General features: G+C 31.4%; 5 protein-coding genes across 8 annotated transcripts in view; 2 read left to right on the top strand and 3 right to left on the bottom strand.

Annotated features, from left to right (window-relative positions):
- The window catches only part of LOC115878159 (insulin-like growth factor-binding protein complex acid labile subunit), a 73,620-nt gene extending 68,050 nt beyond the window's left edge, over positions 1-5,570 (top strand). For both annotated transcript variants that reach the window (XM_030894542.1, XM_030894543.1), the window contains exons 10-13: positions 169-376; positions 458-595; positions 998-1,195; positions 4,413-5,570. In XM_030894542.1, coding sequence (XP_030750402.1) covers positions 169-376; positions 458-595; positions 998-1,195; positions 4,413-4,711 — 843 coding nt within the window. In that variant the 3' untranslated portion in view covers positions 4,712-5,570. The remainder of the gene's footprint in view (positions 1-168; positions 377-457; positions 596-997; positions 1,196-4,412) is intronic.
- A 77-nt stretch (positions 5,571-5,647) lies between these two features.
- LOC115878073 (transmembrane protein 234 homolog) lies at positions 5,648-6,519 on the bottom strand. Its single transcript, XM_030894424.1, has 4 exons — positions 6,401-6,519; positions 6,198-6,340; positions 5,986-6,145; positions 5,648-5,927 (listed from the first exon to the last, which is right to left on the bottom strand). The coding sequence occupies exons 1-4, from the start codon at positions 6,414-6,416 to the stop codon at positions 5,839-5,841; spliced, it is 408 nt and encodes a 135-aa protein (XP_030750284.1). The 5' UTR covers positions 6,417-6,519; the 3' UTR covers positions 5,648-5,838.
- A 435-nt stretch (positions 6,520-6,954) lies between these two features.
- On the top strand, positions 6,955-8,296 carry LOC115878158 (probable tRNA N6-adenosine threonylcarbamoyltransferase). Its single transcript, XM_030894541.1, has 4 exons — positions 6,955-7,246; positions 7,303-7,444; positions 7,523-7,960; positions 8,024-8,296. The coding sequence occupies exons 1-4, from the start codon at positions 7,052-7,054 to the stop codon at positions 8,254-8,256; spliced, it is 1,008 nt and encodes a 335-aa protein (XP_030750401.1). The 5' UTR covers positions 6,955-7,051; the 3' UTR covers positions 8,257-8,296.
- Positions 8,297-8,358: 62 nt separating this feature from the next.
- LOC115878156 (coiled-coil domain-containing protein PF11_0455-like) lies at positions 8,359-9,885 on the bottom strand. Its single transcript, XM_030894540.1, has 6 exons — positions 9,706-9,885; positions 9,416-9,584; positions 9,150-9,350; positions 8,922-9,094; positions 8,572-8,872; positions 8,359-8,519 (listed from the first exon to the last, which is right to left on the bottom strand). Exons 1-6 carry the CDS (start codon positions 9,763-9,765, stop codon positions 8,383-8,385), a joined length of 1,041 nt encoding a protein of 346 aa, XP_030750400.1. The 5' UTR covers positions 9,766-9,885; the 3' UTR covers positions 8,359-8,382.
- A 72-nt stretch (positions 9,886-9,957) lies between these two features.
- The window catches only part of LOC115878155 (unconventional myosin IC), a 103,425-nt gene continuing 98,934 nt past the window's right edge, over positions 9,958-14,448 (bottom strand). For all 3 annotated transcript variants that reach the window (XM_030894539.1, XM_030894538.1, XM_030894537.1), the window contains 4 exons: positions 14,033-14,248; positions 11,467-11,567; positions 11,313-11,409; positions 9,958-10,322 (listed from right to left, as the gene is read on the bottom strand). In XM_030894539.1, the coding sequence (XP_030750399.1) occupies positions 10,308-10,322; positions 11,313-11,409; positions 11,467-11,567; positions 14,033-14,248 (429 nt within the window). In that variant the 3' untranslated portion in view covers positions 9,958-10,307. The remainder of the gene's footprint in view (positions 10,323-11,312; positions 11,410-11,466; positions 11,568-14,032; positions 14,249-14,448) is intronic.

Genomic DNA, 14,448 nt, shown 5'->3' with positions numbered 1-14,448 from the left:
GTAATATAAGACTCTAAAATGTAAACAAAGGAAACACTCCAAGGCCTTAACTTGTAAATAGACAAATAAAATTACAATGAACGGAAGAATTTCCAATATAAACAAAAATTTTAATTTGGATAAATCTTAGAAATAGTTTTTAAGGACCTTTTTTCTGCTTTTATTCAGACGTATCTTCCAAGACTACGTGAACTGAAAGCCAGCCACAACTATTTAACCATCTTAGCGCACGATTTCCATGGACTTCCAGTACTATGCAACGCCGATCTTTCCAGCAATCAAATCACTGCTCTTGGAAGAGAGTTAGTGACTAAAACTCGATGTAGGCTCGACCACATACATGAAGTTTATGATGTAATCAAAATCTATTTACAAGGTAAATGAGACATTTTACGATATCTTTGTATACTGTAATTTGATTTTGTTTATATTTTTTTTATTAACTAATTTTATATAGATAATCCGATCTTGTGTGATGCTGCTCTGTCGGAAATAACGTCCATCATGGAAAGCAACCACGCCAAAATATACGGGGTGTCGCATTGTCCTCCCCTTAGCGAACAACCAGTAACATCCAAACCAAACGCTTTCTTAGGTAAAATAAGATATTAAAATATATAATTTCTTTCTATGACTAAAATATTACTATATATGATAACTTACTTACAATTAATTTTCTTATTATTGCTTTTGAACTGTCCTAGAATGGTGCGCAAGAACCGAAAGCTTGCGCACAAGGGAATTTTCTCTTCTACGCATTCAGTACCAACTGGCTAAATGGTTAACTTCGTGTCTTTTAGGAAGTCCACGTATCATTGGGTTCATTGACGACTGCGCCTATTTCCCTATACATGCGAGTATTAATAACATTACAGTTAGGTTAAAACGTGAATTCATAGAAAAACCTTAAGTTATCCGGCTGGTACTGAATAGGCTGTAGTCTATTTTTGAATACTGGTGCGTAAAGACTATATAGTGAATTAAAACTTTTTAACAGGATATGTTCCTGAGCCAATCTCGCCATCGCCTGTACCTTTACTACCAGTTTATAATCCACCAGAGTATGATTCGCATATTCTGCCTCCGAATGGTGATCTCGAAACGCCCAATCAGATACAACCGAAAATGTACTCCAGTGATCCTGTTGTCGAAATGAGGAACACCAATCCGTATCACACAATTGATCGTTTAACCGGTAAGCACATATTTTTTTTAATTTTAATCTAAACTTAGTTTATACAGGGTGTCCCAGAAATAAGTGCAAATATTTTAAGGGGTGGTAGATCTCGATAAAAGAAACATATTTTCTCTTTATCGTTTTTCAAATAAGTCCAAAATAACGGAGTTATTTTACTTTGAAAATTTCCAAAAAAAATATTTTTTGCTAAAATTTTGAGAACCACTGGATCTTTTCTGGATTTTCTTTTTTGTAAATTTAATCAAATAGCTATGTTTTCATATTATCAAGAAATTATGTTTTTTAACTAAAAACTAAAAAAAAACAAAAAAATTTCAAATTTTCAAATTTTTTTTTTCGCGAAAAAAACCTCATAGGCGTGTTTCTGGGATTGAACTATACTACCAGTTAAAATATTTGCACTTATTTCTGGGACACCCTGTATAGGCGCTCGATTATTACCGAACGTAACAATAATAGTAGACTCACTTTTTTCCTCCACATCGTCCGCGTGAAGTTCAAATCTTTACATTCCCTTTATGATTTAGTTTAGGTTTAAAATTTAATTTCTGACATTCGTCCCTAATTTTATCCTCCTACGTAGGATGAATTTCTAAGAATCACTATATAGAGCTCAGTTGCGTTACTTACGGAGCTTTTGGGCAAAAATTCATACTCCTAGAACATATTTCTAAAATTTGATATACAAACTTTCACCACTAATTTTTTGGGATTATTTACCAAGAATCGATTCTTTGTATCACTTAAGGAACCTTTGTGCCAGATTTTATACTCCTAGAACTACTTTTAACAATTTTTTGTAAAAAAATTCATCTCCTAGTATGAATTTCTAAAAATCACTTTTTAGTGTATGTACAATTACGTCACTTAAAAAAAATATGTCTGTGCAAAATTTTAAACTCCTAGAACAGATTTTTTTTATAAAACTTTCAATCCTAATTTCACTCATTCAAAGGTACGAATTTCTAAAAACCGCTTCTTAAATTACGTCACTTTTAGAACCTCTGTGCAAAATTTCATACTGCTAGAACCAGATTTTCACAAATTTTTGTACAAACTTTTATTCTAATTTCACCCACTTGGGGGATGATTTTCATTTCTAAAAATCGTTTCTTAGTGCTCAATTACGTTACTTAAAGAACCTCTGTGCAACATTTCATACTGCCAGAACAGATTTTAATAATTTTTTACACAAACTTTCATCTCAAATTTCACCCTCTTAGGGGTTAAATTTCCAAAAATCACCTCTTAGGCTGGCCGCATAGTGCATGGGTCAACATGCGATGAAAATAAAAATGGATACGGAAAAGCTAATTGAATTAGTACGCGAGCGGAAATATTTATGCGATCGGCCGGAACTATCACGTACCATATGATCGAAAAAAAAACGGCGTCCAGTTGGCTTAGAAGTGACGATCGATGACGTTTCCCATATCATTTTACATATAAAATGACAGCGATCTTCATTTCATAGCCATCGCTGACGCCGTTTTTATTCGATCATACGGTACTATCGCAATTTACAAAGGTCCTTGTGAAAAGAAAAGTACCTTCCCAAAGATGTTGAAATACATATCAAATTCATTTCTTTTTAGTAACTCATTTAGCTATACTTTCCCTCTTCTTTTGCAAATGATTCGTCGTTTTAAGAAGTTGAATATAATAATGCCCAACAGCAGCAATGGAGGTCATCCTAGACCTAACACCACTGCAGATTGTCGTCGGTAGTTATGCGAATGATTAGAATAGTCATTAACGGATTCAGCACTGCAGCAAGAATTTACAACTTTGAGAAACACCTCACTGTATTGTGTATTGAGCAATAAAAAGGATTGGAAGAGAGAAACGTTTGCTCAGCATGTAAAAGACCATACCATAACGTGATATACTGACGCTTCCAAAACCAAAGCGGGGACAGGGATAGGTGTATTTGGGCCGAAAACTAAATACTCTGAACCAATGGGCACCTACTCCAGCATACTTCAGGCAGAAACCTACGCTATAGAAAGATGCGTAAAATTTATCTTAGATAGGAACTATCGAAAACAGGAAATATCTATCTTCAGCCAAGCAACACTAAAAGCAATCAACTCAGTAACCATCAATTCGAAGTTGGCCAAAGGATGCCTAGAGAAGCTGAACAAATTAGGTAAATAAAGTCTTCCTACTCTGGATGCCCGCTCACCAAGGGATAGAAGGCAATGAAAAAGCAAACGATCTAGCTAGAAAAGGAGTGAACACTCCAATAACTGTATCAGAACCGTTCTGCTTTCCAAGCGGAAACCAGCTTAAAGCGGAGCTGAAGAACCTGGAGGACTCCATCCGTAACTTGGAATGGGAATCATCCTACGGTCTAAGACATTCGAACAAGTTCCTCAGAACTTACGACCGAGAAAAAATCAAAGATTTTCCTTGATTTAAGAAGGAACAATCTTCGGATTGTCACGGGATTTCTAACAGACACTGTCTCCTCGACGAACACCTCAGTAGGTTGAAGCAACAACGGCGAAGGCAGATTCTGTGGGGAAAATTGAGAAACACCAGAACACCTTATCACTGAGTGCGCTGAGATGACAACCGTTCGTGCCATAAACTTTGGTATTAACTCAAGAAAGGGGAATACACAATAGATCTGTAATGTCGCAGTGATTAAGCCCCCTCCTAAACATTCGACATTCTACATCGCAATTTACAAAGGGCCTTGTGAAAAGAAGTATCTTCCAAAAGATATTGAAATACATCAAATTCATTTCTTTTTTAGTAAGTCATTCACCTATACCTTCCCTCTTCTTTTGCAAATGATTCGCCAAATTGTTGAATATAATTAAAATCCCGAAACGAGATTTTAACCATTCCCGCAACTGCTGCTCGCAACTTTTTATCGCAGTCACAGTGCGATCTCAACGCATGTATACGCAAGATTACAAATTCAGATGGTTCCGCACGTTATTGTAAATCGTGCGTATCCCCATCCATTGTTAGCAACTCAAGCAATCTTTGTACCAAATTTCGTGCTTCTAGACCAAGCGATTTCGGCTGTGCGTTTATAAGTTAATCAGCATTGAGTTTTGTATAGATTAGAGCTATTTTAAAATAAATAGCACTTTTTTATTTTAAACTATGAACGAAAGTTTGGGTGTGATAAAAACTAAAACATTACATTACTAGATGACACGCTGATATTACTTAATATATACTTTTAATTTCATTTTAGATGATGATTCCGCTGTTATAAGACAGCCTAGACGGGACGATCCTCCTGTCACTATTATACCTCATAACTTAATAGTAACAGACCCAACACCAAGCAGTACTACAGAAAATACTTCCTCCACGACTTCCACCACACCAAAACCAAACGTAACTGAACAAACCTACGATCCAGCAGTTCAAGAACAAGTCATCAATAAGTTGGTGTCAGAAATTGAAGAGCTCAGAACGAAAATCGAAATGATCAGTACCCAAAACGAAATGCTACTGAATAAAACAGTCCTAGCTACAAAGGTACCATAAGAGAGTTAGATTTAATTTTATTTACGGTATTGTTTTGATATAGATTTGTTTGGGTTAAATCGATTCCTTAACTAGTCATGATTAATCTTAAACAAACTAATATCTTCAAAAGAAATAGATATAATCAGTATCACACCAAATTTTTGAGAAAATATAAAATAAATATATAAAATATATATAAAATAAAATTCTAAATCAAAATAGAGCCTTATATATTTTTCAAATACATATTATAGTAACAAAAGATGAAACATAATTATCTTGATGTAGTACAAGTGTGACTTTGTCCAAGAATTTAGATGTATGTCATTAGATATATATTAATCTATTTATTAGTAATTTTAGACACACAGAATAAGTTCATGATTAATGATAACTATAGCATGCAAAGCGTAGTATAGTAGTTTATAAATCTTATTATGAAATTGTACAAATAAATTTATAATTTAAAGGATAAAAACGTTTGTAAAGTATGTTATGGTTATCAAAGATATGTGATAAAAGTAATCATAAATGGGAAGTTAAAACGATGTAATTAAAAAGATGGTAAACCACAATTGTTTATATAAAAGATTACTATATTTATATCTTGAGAAGACTGCTGGTTAACCATGTTTCGTTTAAGATATCCCTTTAGCAAAATGTGCCATTTTCTCTATCATTATATTCAAAACTAAAATAAAAATATTTATAGATTTAAATGACAAAAACAAAATAAGAATCTTTCCTGATAATAAACAATATCTCTTTAAAAAATGTTCTTATTTTGTTTTGTATGTTTATACAAAAGGTAGGATGCTACTTAGTAGATATAGCTGTAAATAATTAAATATTATATTTTAGATATGTTTGTAGTATTAATTTATAGAAAATATATGCATTTAAATTAGTATTTGAAATTAATAAACAATAAATAATATATAAAAAGTTGTTTATTTTATAATACATATTATCACAGATGAATATAGAAGTTAAAGCTCAAACGCACTGATGACCAGGTCGCAGGGACCAGCCAACCTCCAGGCCATTAAATCAAATGATAAAAAAATCAATCACTCAGTAATTCCATTAAATGGATCTGGTCGTCAGTGCGTCTGAGCTCCTGAGCTCTTATAGTATATAAACCTTTATTCTACTCTTTCTTCTTTTAATAAATATTTATCATAACAACAAAATAGTGTACCAATTAATATAAATACCATACCAATAATAGTTTCTAAAAATAAAGAACAAAATAATTTGATTGAAATGTTTAGAAACAATTAATTACTTACTTTTTGAAGGTAATGTTTCCTTTAGAAAAAATCCCGTTAAAGCTGTAAAGAAGAATGTTAAAGAATTCGCTATAGGTACAGATAATGTGAGATCAACATGTTGCAAGGTAATAAAATATATTACTGATCCAATCTGATTACAAGTCATAGGCATAATATACTAAAAAATAAGTAATTAATAAGTTACTAAATAAAAATACATTCTCCTGTACCTTTATGTTTGTTAATAAGTATTTAATTTCCAGTAAAAACTGCTTAATATGTGAATCGGATTGGATTTTAGTAATATCTGAAGAATTTTTCTTTATTAAAGGATTTGTGATGCCCCATAATGCAGATACAGCAATCAGTGCTACTGTTAATTTAATAAATTGTATTAAAAATTATAGATTTAATTGCAATTAATATTACTTACATGCTTCGTAAATCATCTTACAGAAAATAAAAACTAGTTAGAACAAAGTTAGAATAATTAAAATATTTTAAAAAGTAAACCATACCATAAGAAGCAGATAAGAAGTAAACAAACGTACAGGTTACAGTAGTATATTAGTTTAATGGCCACAGCTGCCAGGGCTATCCGGCCGGATGGTTACTCGATCCTTCTTCTCTTTTAATTTGTGGTAATAAGAAGCCATATCTGGATTGGATCGAGTCGGCCTTGTGGTCGAAATGATTGCGCCGCATTCTAGTAGACGCAAGGTCGCCGGTTCGATTCCGGCCTCGGACATGGGTGTTAAATGTGTGTGTGAGTCTGTATTTGTCCAATTTTAAACGCTAATTAAATAACAAGAAATAAGCTGGCTGAATGTCGTAATAGACAAGTGGCCAAAAATAGGAAAAAAAAAAAGAAAAAAAAAGCCATATCTGGATTGGATCGCAAATTGGATATTTCTGGAGTCATTGTTCCATTCTTCTTCTTTAGAAGAAGAACAACTAAAATTGGTCTGTGGTCTTATATTTTAACCTATTGCTGTGTTGCTAACTTCACTACGTTAAGCTAACCCAACTTATTTAAAAAATATATACTATAATCTGAATATTTATCAGTATTTATAATTTAAAAATGGTAATAGCTATTGGATTTGAAGGCAGTGCCAATAAATTAGGTGTAGGAATCATTAAAGATGGTGTTGTTTTATCTAATCCAAGAGTTACATTTATTACACCTCCAGGAGAAGGATTTATGCCTAAAGAAACTGCTGAACATCATAGACAACATATATTAAGTGTTCTTCAAAAAGCCTTGGAAGAGGCAAAAGTATGTTATGAATATTTAAGACGAACCAAATTTGATTTGGATGATTTGTTTCGTAGATATCTGGTGAAGACATTGATGTTGTGTGTTATACAAAAGGTCCTGGAATGGGTGCACCGCTAGCTACAGTTGCTATTGTAGCTAGAACAGTTGCACAGTTATGGAATAAACCAATTTTAGGTGTAAATCACTGTATTGGTCGTATCCTTTTATATTTATATTTATTTTGTTATCATAGATATTTAAAGTAATATATTTTTTATACTTAATTTATTAAAGATATTGAAATGGGTAGATTAATAACAAACGCAAAAAATCCGACAGTATTATATGTGAGCGGAGGTAATACACAGATTATAGCTTACGCTAGAAAAAGATACAGGATATTTGGAGAGACTATAGATATTGCTGTAGGAAATTGTTTAGATAGATTTGCCCGAGTTTTAAAAATCTCTAACGATCCAAGTCCAGGCTATAATATAGAACAACTGGCTAAAAAAGGACAAAAATACATACCTTTGCCATATTGTGTGAAAGGAATGGATGTCAGTTTTTCAGGAATACTTAGTTATATGGAAGAAAGAACAAGTAGTTTATTAAAAGAAGGATATTCTCCTGAAGATCTATGTTTTTCACTTCAAGAAACTATATTTGCTATGCTAGTCGAAACTACAGAGAGGGCTTTAGCACATTGTAATTCAAGCGAAGTTTTAATTGGTATTTAACAAATTTTTTAACTTGTAAAATAATAAACTATTTGTCAATTTATTTTACTTATAGTTGGAGGTGTAGGTTGTAATCTGCGTCTGCAAGAAATGATGAACGAAATGTGCAAAGAACGTGGCTCAACACTGTTTGCAACTGACGAAAGATTTTGTATTGATAATGGTGTTATGATAGCTCATGCAGGGGCTGAAATGTTTCGGTCTGGAACTAGAATGAAGTGGGAGGAGTCCACTGTTACTCAGAGGTATAGAACTGATGAAGTTGAAACAACTTGGAGAGAAGATTAAAATAAAATTAACTAAGAAAATTGAAAATAAAAAATTAAATCTTTTAAATTATTAACTTTATTATTAAATATTTAAGTAAAATTGTTGTTATTGACTGTTTTAAGGATAATAAACACACTTTTATTGTTACTTTTTGAAGTTACAAAATCGTTTTGAACCTTTGTTATTTCCAAAAAGAACTGGTTTTCTTTGTATAATGTTTTCTTTATTATTTTTGGATGAGTTAGTGCTGGAAATTGAATCATTTTTATTGACATTTTCACCTAAAAATTCCAAATGTAACGTTTTACTTTTTTATATTATTTGAAATATTACCATCTCCATCACATGACAGGTCATATATATTGCTATCATGGTTCTTAGGTGTATACATTTTCGAAGGGTTATTAGATACATAATTTTTATTATTACTTTGATATGGTTTGATACTGTGACTAGAAATATTGCCTGTACTTTGGATATTTATTACATTATCTTCATGTTGAATAACAGGTGTGTAAGTTTTTGGATAAGAATATTGATTACATATTGGTGTATTATAATTTCTATTTAATTCAGTATTGGGTGTATTAAACTCCAACACAGCATTTTTTTTATAATCTGCAGTATTCGTGTTCTAAAAAAAAATAGGTGATATTCAGAGAATTAAAAAGATTTACACTTACTTGTTCTTCTTTTAATGATGTGAGTTCTTTTAAGAGATCTTTATGCTCACTTCTTACATTGGTCAAGACATTATTGAGTTCCAAAATTTGCTTTTGTAAACCCACTTTTAGATTATTTAACCGTATATTTTTTGTGGCTTTTTCCAAAGATATTTCATCTCTGAGGCTTTTTTCTGAAATTTTTAAGTTATATGTTTGCAATCAAGTTTATATATAATTTTTATTTACCGGCATTCATATTTGCTATTTTATTTTTTTCTAAATCTTTTAAAAGTGCTGTGATCCTATTATTATATTCCAAAGATATTTCCTGTCTTTTCTGTTCATATTTTGCTTGTAGTATATTTTTTTCGGCGTTACTTTTATACGCGAAATCACTCATTTCCTTCTTAATTTTATTGAAATAATTCTGGGAGGTCTGGAATTTTTCTGTGAGAATATCAAAAAGTTAAAAAATATTATTTTCTGTATTTCAAGCTTATTATTTATTATACCTTGAAGTTCTTTATATTTATTTTTTATATCATTGTTGTTCATGGCTTGGAGAGTATTTATATTTTCTTTTAATGTTTCTTCATTTTTTGCTTGAAATGTTAATTCATCTGATAGAAAACCTTTAAAATCAGACAAGAGCGAATAATTTTCTTCTTCCAGGGATTTGTTCTATAATAATATTTGTTTTAAGCCTAATTTAAATATAGGTATATATTTTTATATTATTTGAATATAACACCAAAAAAAGTTTATTGTACTTTTATTAATAAAACAGATAAGGGTAGATTACCCTGAAGAGATTTTCTATGCAGGTAATGGAATTTTCCATCTCTTCTTGTGAAGATATCATAGTTTAAATTATAGCAATAGTATAATACTCCTTGTAATATTAAATATGCAATTGAAAAAGTATAAATATTACAATTTTTAATTTGATATTTGATGTAATTTCACTATTGAGATGTCAATTTCAGTTCAGCCTGGTTGAGCTATTGTTTTAATCTGCCTACTTGACAAAATTGTCCAGAAATAAAAACACGACTTTTTTAGTTCTATTTTTTTATTTATACAGATTTATATAATTATAAAATATAGTTTATTTTTTGGAAGAAAATTCTTTTTAGTACCTATGCATACATAGAATGGCACTGATTGGTAAAATTAATCTCCAAAAAAGTTAAAGCTTTTATATAAAATACATGGAAGCATGATGCAAATGTAAATAATTTACATTTAAAATATTTTATTTATTTTTTAACAATATAAGAATAAATTAAACAACAACGTTCTAAAATTATAAAAAAGTATTTTTTGTAGGAAAAATATGGAAGTAAAAAATAAAAATAATTTTATAGCTTTTTGTTCCTTGATTTGTACTTAGTTTGTAATGGCCTAAGGAGATGCAACCTAAAAAAAATAAATTTATTATTAAGTTTATTATTAATCAAAAGTTACGCCAGAACTATGTAACATAGATAAATGAAACAAGTTTAGATTGGAAAGTGCCCATAAGGACAATGTAAACACTATTTGGCGCTATTCTTGCAACGGTCGCGACCTAAAACTTTTGAAAATTTCGGAGCGGTTCGGCTTTTTCCGGAATTATATCGCCACGTATTGTTTATTCAAATTTATTATTATTTTCGTTTAATTTTATAAATAAAAGACAGTGTGTTGCATACAAGAAACTTTATTTTATATAAGGACGTATGTATGAAATACCTATGAAGCATTGGAAACCGACGTTATGCCACGATCCACGATGGTTTTTGCAGTTCACATTTCACAGCACAGCTTTTTAAGTTTTTAATGCCACTTTTTCACAATTATCACCGGTTCGAGTAAATAAAACTTGAATTAAACTCACAAGATAGCAATTATTACTTTGAAAATGGACGCTATAAACACTTTTCGGAATTTCTTTAATGAGAGCAGTTTAGATTTTGAAAGATTATTATGATTTTTGAAGATTCTGACTTTGACAAGAGAAAATTATTTCTGCTTTTGTTTGCCGTTGTTCTTAGCGACCGCTATAGCAGCGCCAGATCGCGTATAACGGTCGCGACCCAAAATAATTTCGCGACCTAAAATTTTTACGGGCTTTCCAGTCTAAACTTGTTGCATTTATCTATGCTATGTAAAAAATCTATATCCATCAAAACTTATAATTGTCAATTTTACAGCCTACTTCAATAGAATAGTACCAAAGAGTAGAGAATATATTGATAATACTGTATGATCGAAAAAAAACGGCGTCCAGTTGGCTGGGAAATGACCATCAATGACATTTCCCATATAAATTTACATATAAAATGACAGCGATCTTCATTCCATAGCCATCGCTGACGACGTTTTTTCTCGATCATACGGTACAATAGAATTTAGAATAAAACTTACTATAAGTAAATGCCCGCTCTTATTTTTGTGAATACTTTCTGGTGAACCAAGTTGTATTTCTATGGTTCCATTTTTACCGTTCATGTGATGTTCGATTCTAAAAATGTGTTTAATGTGGTTTTAAGTTGATTAACCTTTATAAAAATATACTCACGTAGTAGCATCGATAATTGTCAGTGCGTTCCGATCGTTTGTGACTTTTATAATAGCTGTGATGGCTTCTATCAAGTGTGGTACTTCTAACAGCAGATCGCCCTGTGAAATAAGGTAAGATTTTTAACATTAATATACAGGGTTATTCACCACACTCGAGACGGAGTATTGTAACCAAATGATCAGATTTTTAGAAAATGTGAGTAATGGGATCGTTGGAGGATTACTAAAGCTACAATTTAAAATTATTTTCAAAAGGTACAGAGTGTCCCAAAACGTCGCTAAACGCTTGCCGTCAGTTGCGATGTAGCATTTACAGTGCTGTGAAGCCAAATCTGTTTTTAAAGCCTATTTTGTGCGTTTCAAACTTCGACGTGGCTGCAATAGTTAACCACGCTATATTGAGGTAAGTATTATGCAGAAGTTCGTTATAATATTGAGGGTGATGAAGCATATTTTACGTAATTATGCTTTTAAATGGGGTGGCTTTGGTCTATCAATAAAAATAAGGAAGAGGGTAAAGACACCCCATATAAGCAACTAACTTTGCCCATCCAGTTTTTTACTTTTTTATATATATATATTTGTTTAATAAACAAAAAAGCGTATTATTGTTGTATTGTCCTTATTACCACTTATAGCATAGACCATGCGCATTTGAGAAAATACAACAATTTTTGAAATAAACACGATTTAAAATTCAGAATTGGGCAAAGTCACCCCACCTCACGGTAACCATATTTTTAATGCTTTATCTTCATTTCTCTAGACGTATTTAAGCTCATATTTAAGCTTTTAAAACCAAGTATTGTACTGAACTTTTTCTATTTACTAAATTTTGTGTCGCAATAATAAAAATAATACTACTTATTCACAGTGTCTAAAAATATATTTTAAATACTTAATTTCTAGCTTTAAACGGCAATAACTTGTTTAACTTAAGTGGAACACCCTGTATATGTTACGAGACTCAAACAATACAAAAGGATTTAATTGTCTATCAAATTGTATTTTACCATTTTTTACCTAGCTCTTCAGGTTTTCGTAAAAAATGCATTTTCTTATAATTTAAATTTTTAAAAATCTAATCGTGTTATTACGAATACTCCGTGTTGAAAGAGGTGACTAACCCTGTATCCACAGGGGTTTCAGAGTTGCAGTGGTAATAAACTTATAAAAAAATCATAATATACAGGGTGGTCCGAACTGTATTCCGGAAACTTCGGCAGCATATTCTGCACATAAAAATAAGTAAAAAAATCGTATAAACTTATGTCCTAAAATGCTTCGTTTCGGCGATACAGGGCGTAGAAGTTTCATTTTTATTTCGATTTTTTTCAAATGATTTCTGAACTAAATTCGGTATTTGGATGAAAATTCATTTCATATCTGAAAAGGAAGCATTTTAGGACATACGTTTATACGAATTTTCTTACTTATTTTTATTTGCATAATATGCTGCCGAAGTTTCCGGAATAGAGTTCGTACCACCCTGTATAACAATCTGTTTTCTGTAGATGTATCTCCAAAAAAGTCCTATGGGTATTTCGCCACTGCAAAAAATCTATAAAATAAAATAAGTTATTTTTTGTAAACACTGCTGGGCGTTAATCCAACGGAGGCTAATTATCAGCAGAGGTCTATTAATAAACAAATTTCCCTAACGGACAAAAAAACGCTCAACGTTTCGGAAAGTATGTCTCTTTCCGTCGTCAGAAGCAAAAAAAAACACAAAGAACAAAGAAAAAAACTTTAAATTTCTAAATGCAACTATTTTTAGTTTTTTTAAAACAGGTCTACAAAAATCGTTGACGTTTTGTTAAAAAAAAAATCATTTTTTTTTGTCCGTTAGGCAAATTTGTTTATTAGTAGACCACTGCTGGCAATTAGTCTCCGTTGGATTAACGCAGCCGTGTTTTAAAAAAACTATTTTATTTTGTAGCTTTTCTTGCAGTGGCGAAATACCCATATGACTTTTTGGAGAGACGAATTCGCCACATAGGTATAGACATTTTTCTTTCAAGAATCACGCGAATAATATAATCTGAAGATTTCCAAAGCCAACGTAACTAAAATCATTATAAGTGTGATTCTTAGACTAATATGTGGGACACATACCTACACTATTAATTGACTGTCATTTTTTCACCACCAGTAAAGGAGCATAATACAGGATGAGTCTTAAATAAGTGCAAATATTTTTAGAGCTGGTATATTTCTACCCCAGAAACACGATTATGAGGTTTCCTCGCGAAAAATTTTTTTTGAAAATTTGGAATTTTTGAAACTTTTTTTTGAATGCTAATTTCATTTTAATGCATAACATTTTTCCTCTTAAAAAGGTACCTAAAGAAACGGGAATATCGATAACGGTCGCATAGAAACAGGCATTTAAAAATGGGAAAAAATACAAAAGTCCATGCGAATTAAAAAAACGCTTTATCGTTTTTGGACATTCATCGTTTTCCCGTGTGCTCCTTATTTAGCATATTGGGCTCCCCTACTGTGAAGGACTCTTGTATACATATATTGTCCAGAAATGAAAGGAAATTGGAAATATCATATACCTTATCCTTTTTAAGTAAGTCTTCAGGTATCCTAACCAAAAGGAACTTGTCGTTTTCGTGAGTTACAACAAATTGTAGTTTTCTCAGTGGTAAGACATGTTTCTGCTTGACTGAACCTTTGCATTCAAGAACGTGCAGGTTGTTTTGCGTAACTATGATGATGCGTTCTCTTGGTTTATATCCGTGTCGGTCATACTTCATTACTGATGTTGCATACTAAAAAACAAAAACTGTAGTTGGAAATACCCTTTTTTTTTGGTTGGAAATCTACTTTTCCTGCTCTACAAGTTAATGTTATTAGAGTTTTCATCTGACGTTTCGAGTCCTTTCGAGTCCTGGTTCATCAACTTTATATTTTTCAATGCGGACCTTGATTTTTTATTTCGGACTTAATATTTTTTAAAAGCTTTTGACGT

This window comes from Sitophilus oryzae, unplaced genomic scaffold, assembly GCF_002938485.1.
Source record: "Sitophilus oryzae breed Bouriz unplaced genomic scaffold, Soryzae_2.0 scaffold_1500_pilon_pilon, whole genome shotgun sequence".
Classification (NCBI taxonomy): domain Eukaryota; kingdom Metazoa; phylum Arthropoda; class Insecta; order Coleoptera; family Curculionidae; genus Sitophilus; species Sitophilus oryzae.
Note: the sequence above shows the minus strand (reverse complement) of the source record. Positions and strands in the feature narration are given on the sequence as shown.

Excerpts from the sequence above, each read along its gene's own strand:
- LOC115878073 (XM_030894424.1), bottom strand. Across the intron at positions 6,146-6,197 it reads ACTTATTAACAAACATAAAG|TATATTATGCCTATGACTTG; the intron begins GTACAGGAGAAT and ends CTTATTTTTTAG. Across the intron at positions 5,928-5,985 it reads GGAAACATTACCTTCAAAAA|AAACTATTATTGGTATGGTA; the intron begins GTAAGTAATTAA and ends CTTTATTTTTAG.
- LOC115878158 (XM_030894541.1), top strand. The coding sequence starts at position 7,052 with ATGGTAATAGCTATTGGATTTGAAGGCAGTGCCAATAAATTAGGTGTA. Across the intron at positions 7,247-7,302 it reads AAGCCTTGGAAGAGGCAAAA|ATATCTGGTGAAGACATTGA; the intron begins GTATGTTATGAA and ends TTTGTTTCGTAG. Across the intron at positions 7,961-8,023 it reads TTCAAGCGAAGTTTTAATTG|TTGGAGGTGTAGGTTGTAAT; the intron begins GTATTTAACAAA and ends TTTTACTTATAG.
- LOC115878156 (XM_030894540.1), bottom strand. The coding sequence starts at position 9,765 with ATGATATCTTCACAAGAAGAGATGGAAAATTCCATTACCTGCATAGAA. Across the intron at positions 9,095-9,149 it reads AATAGCAAATATGAATGCCG|AAAAAAGCCTCAGAGATGAA; the intron begins GTAAATAAAAAT and ends TAAAAATTTCAG. Across the intron at positions 8,873-8,921 it reads CATCATTAAAAGAAGAACAA|AACACGAATACTGCAGATTA; the intron begins GTAAGTGTAAAT and ends ATTTTTTTTTAG.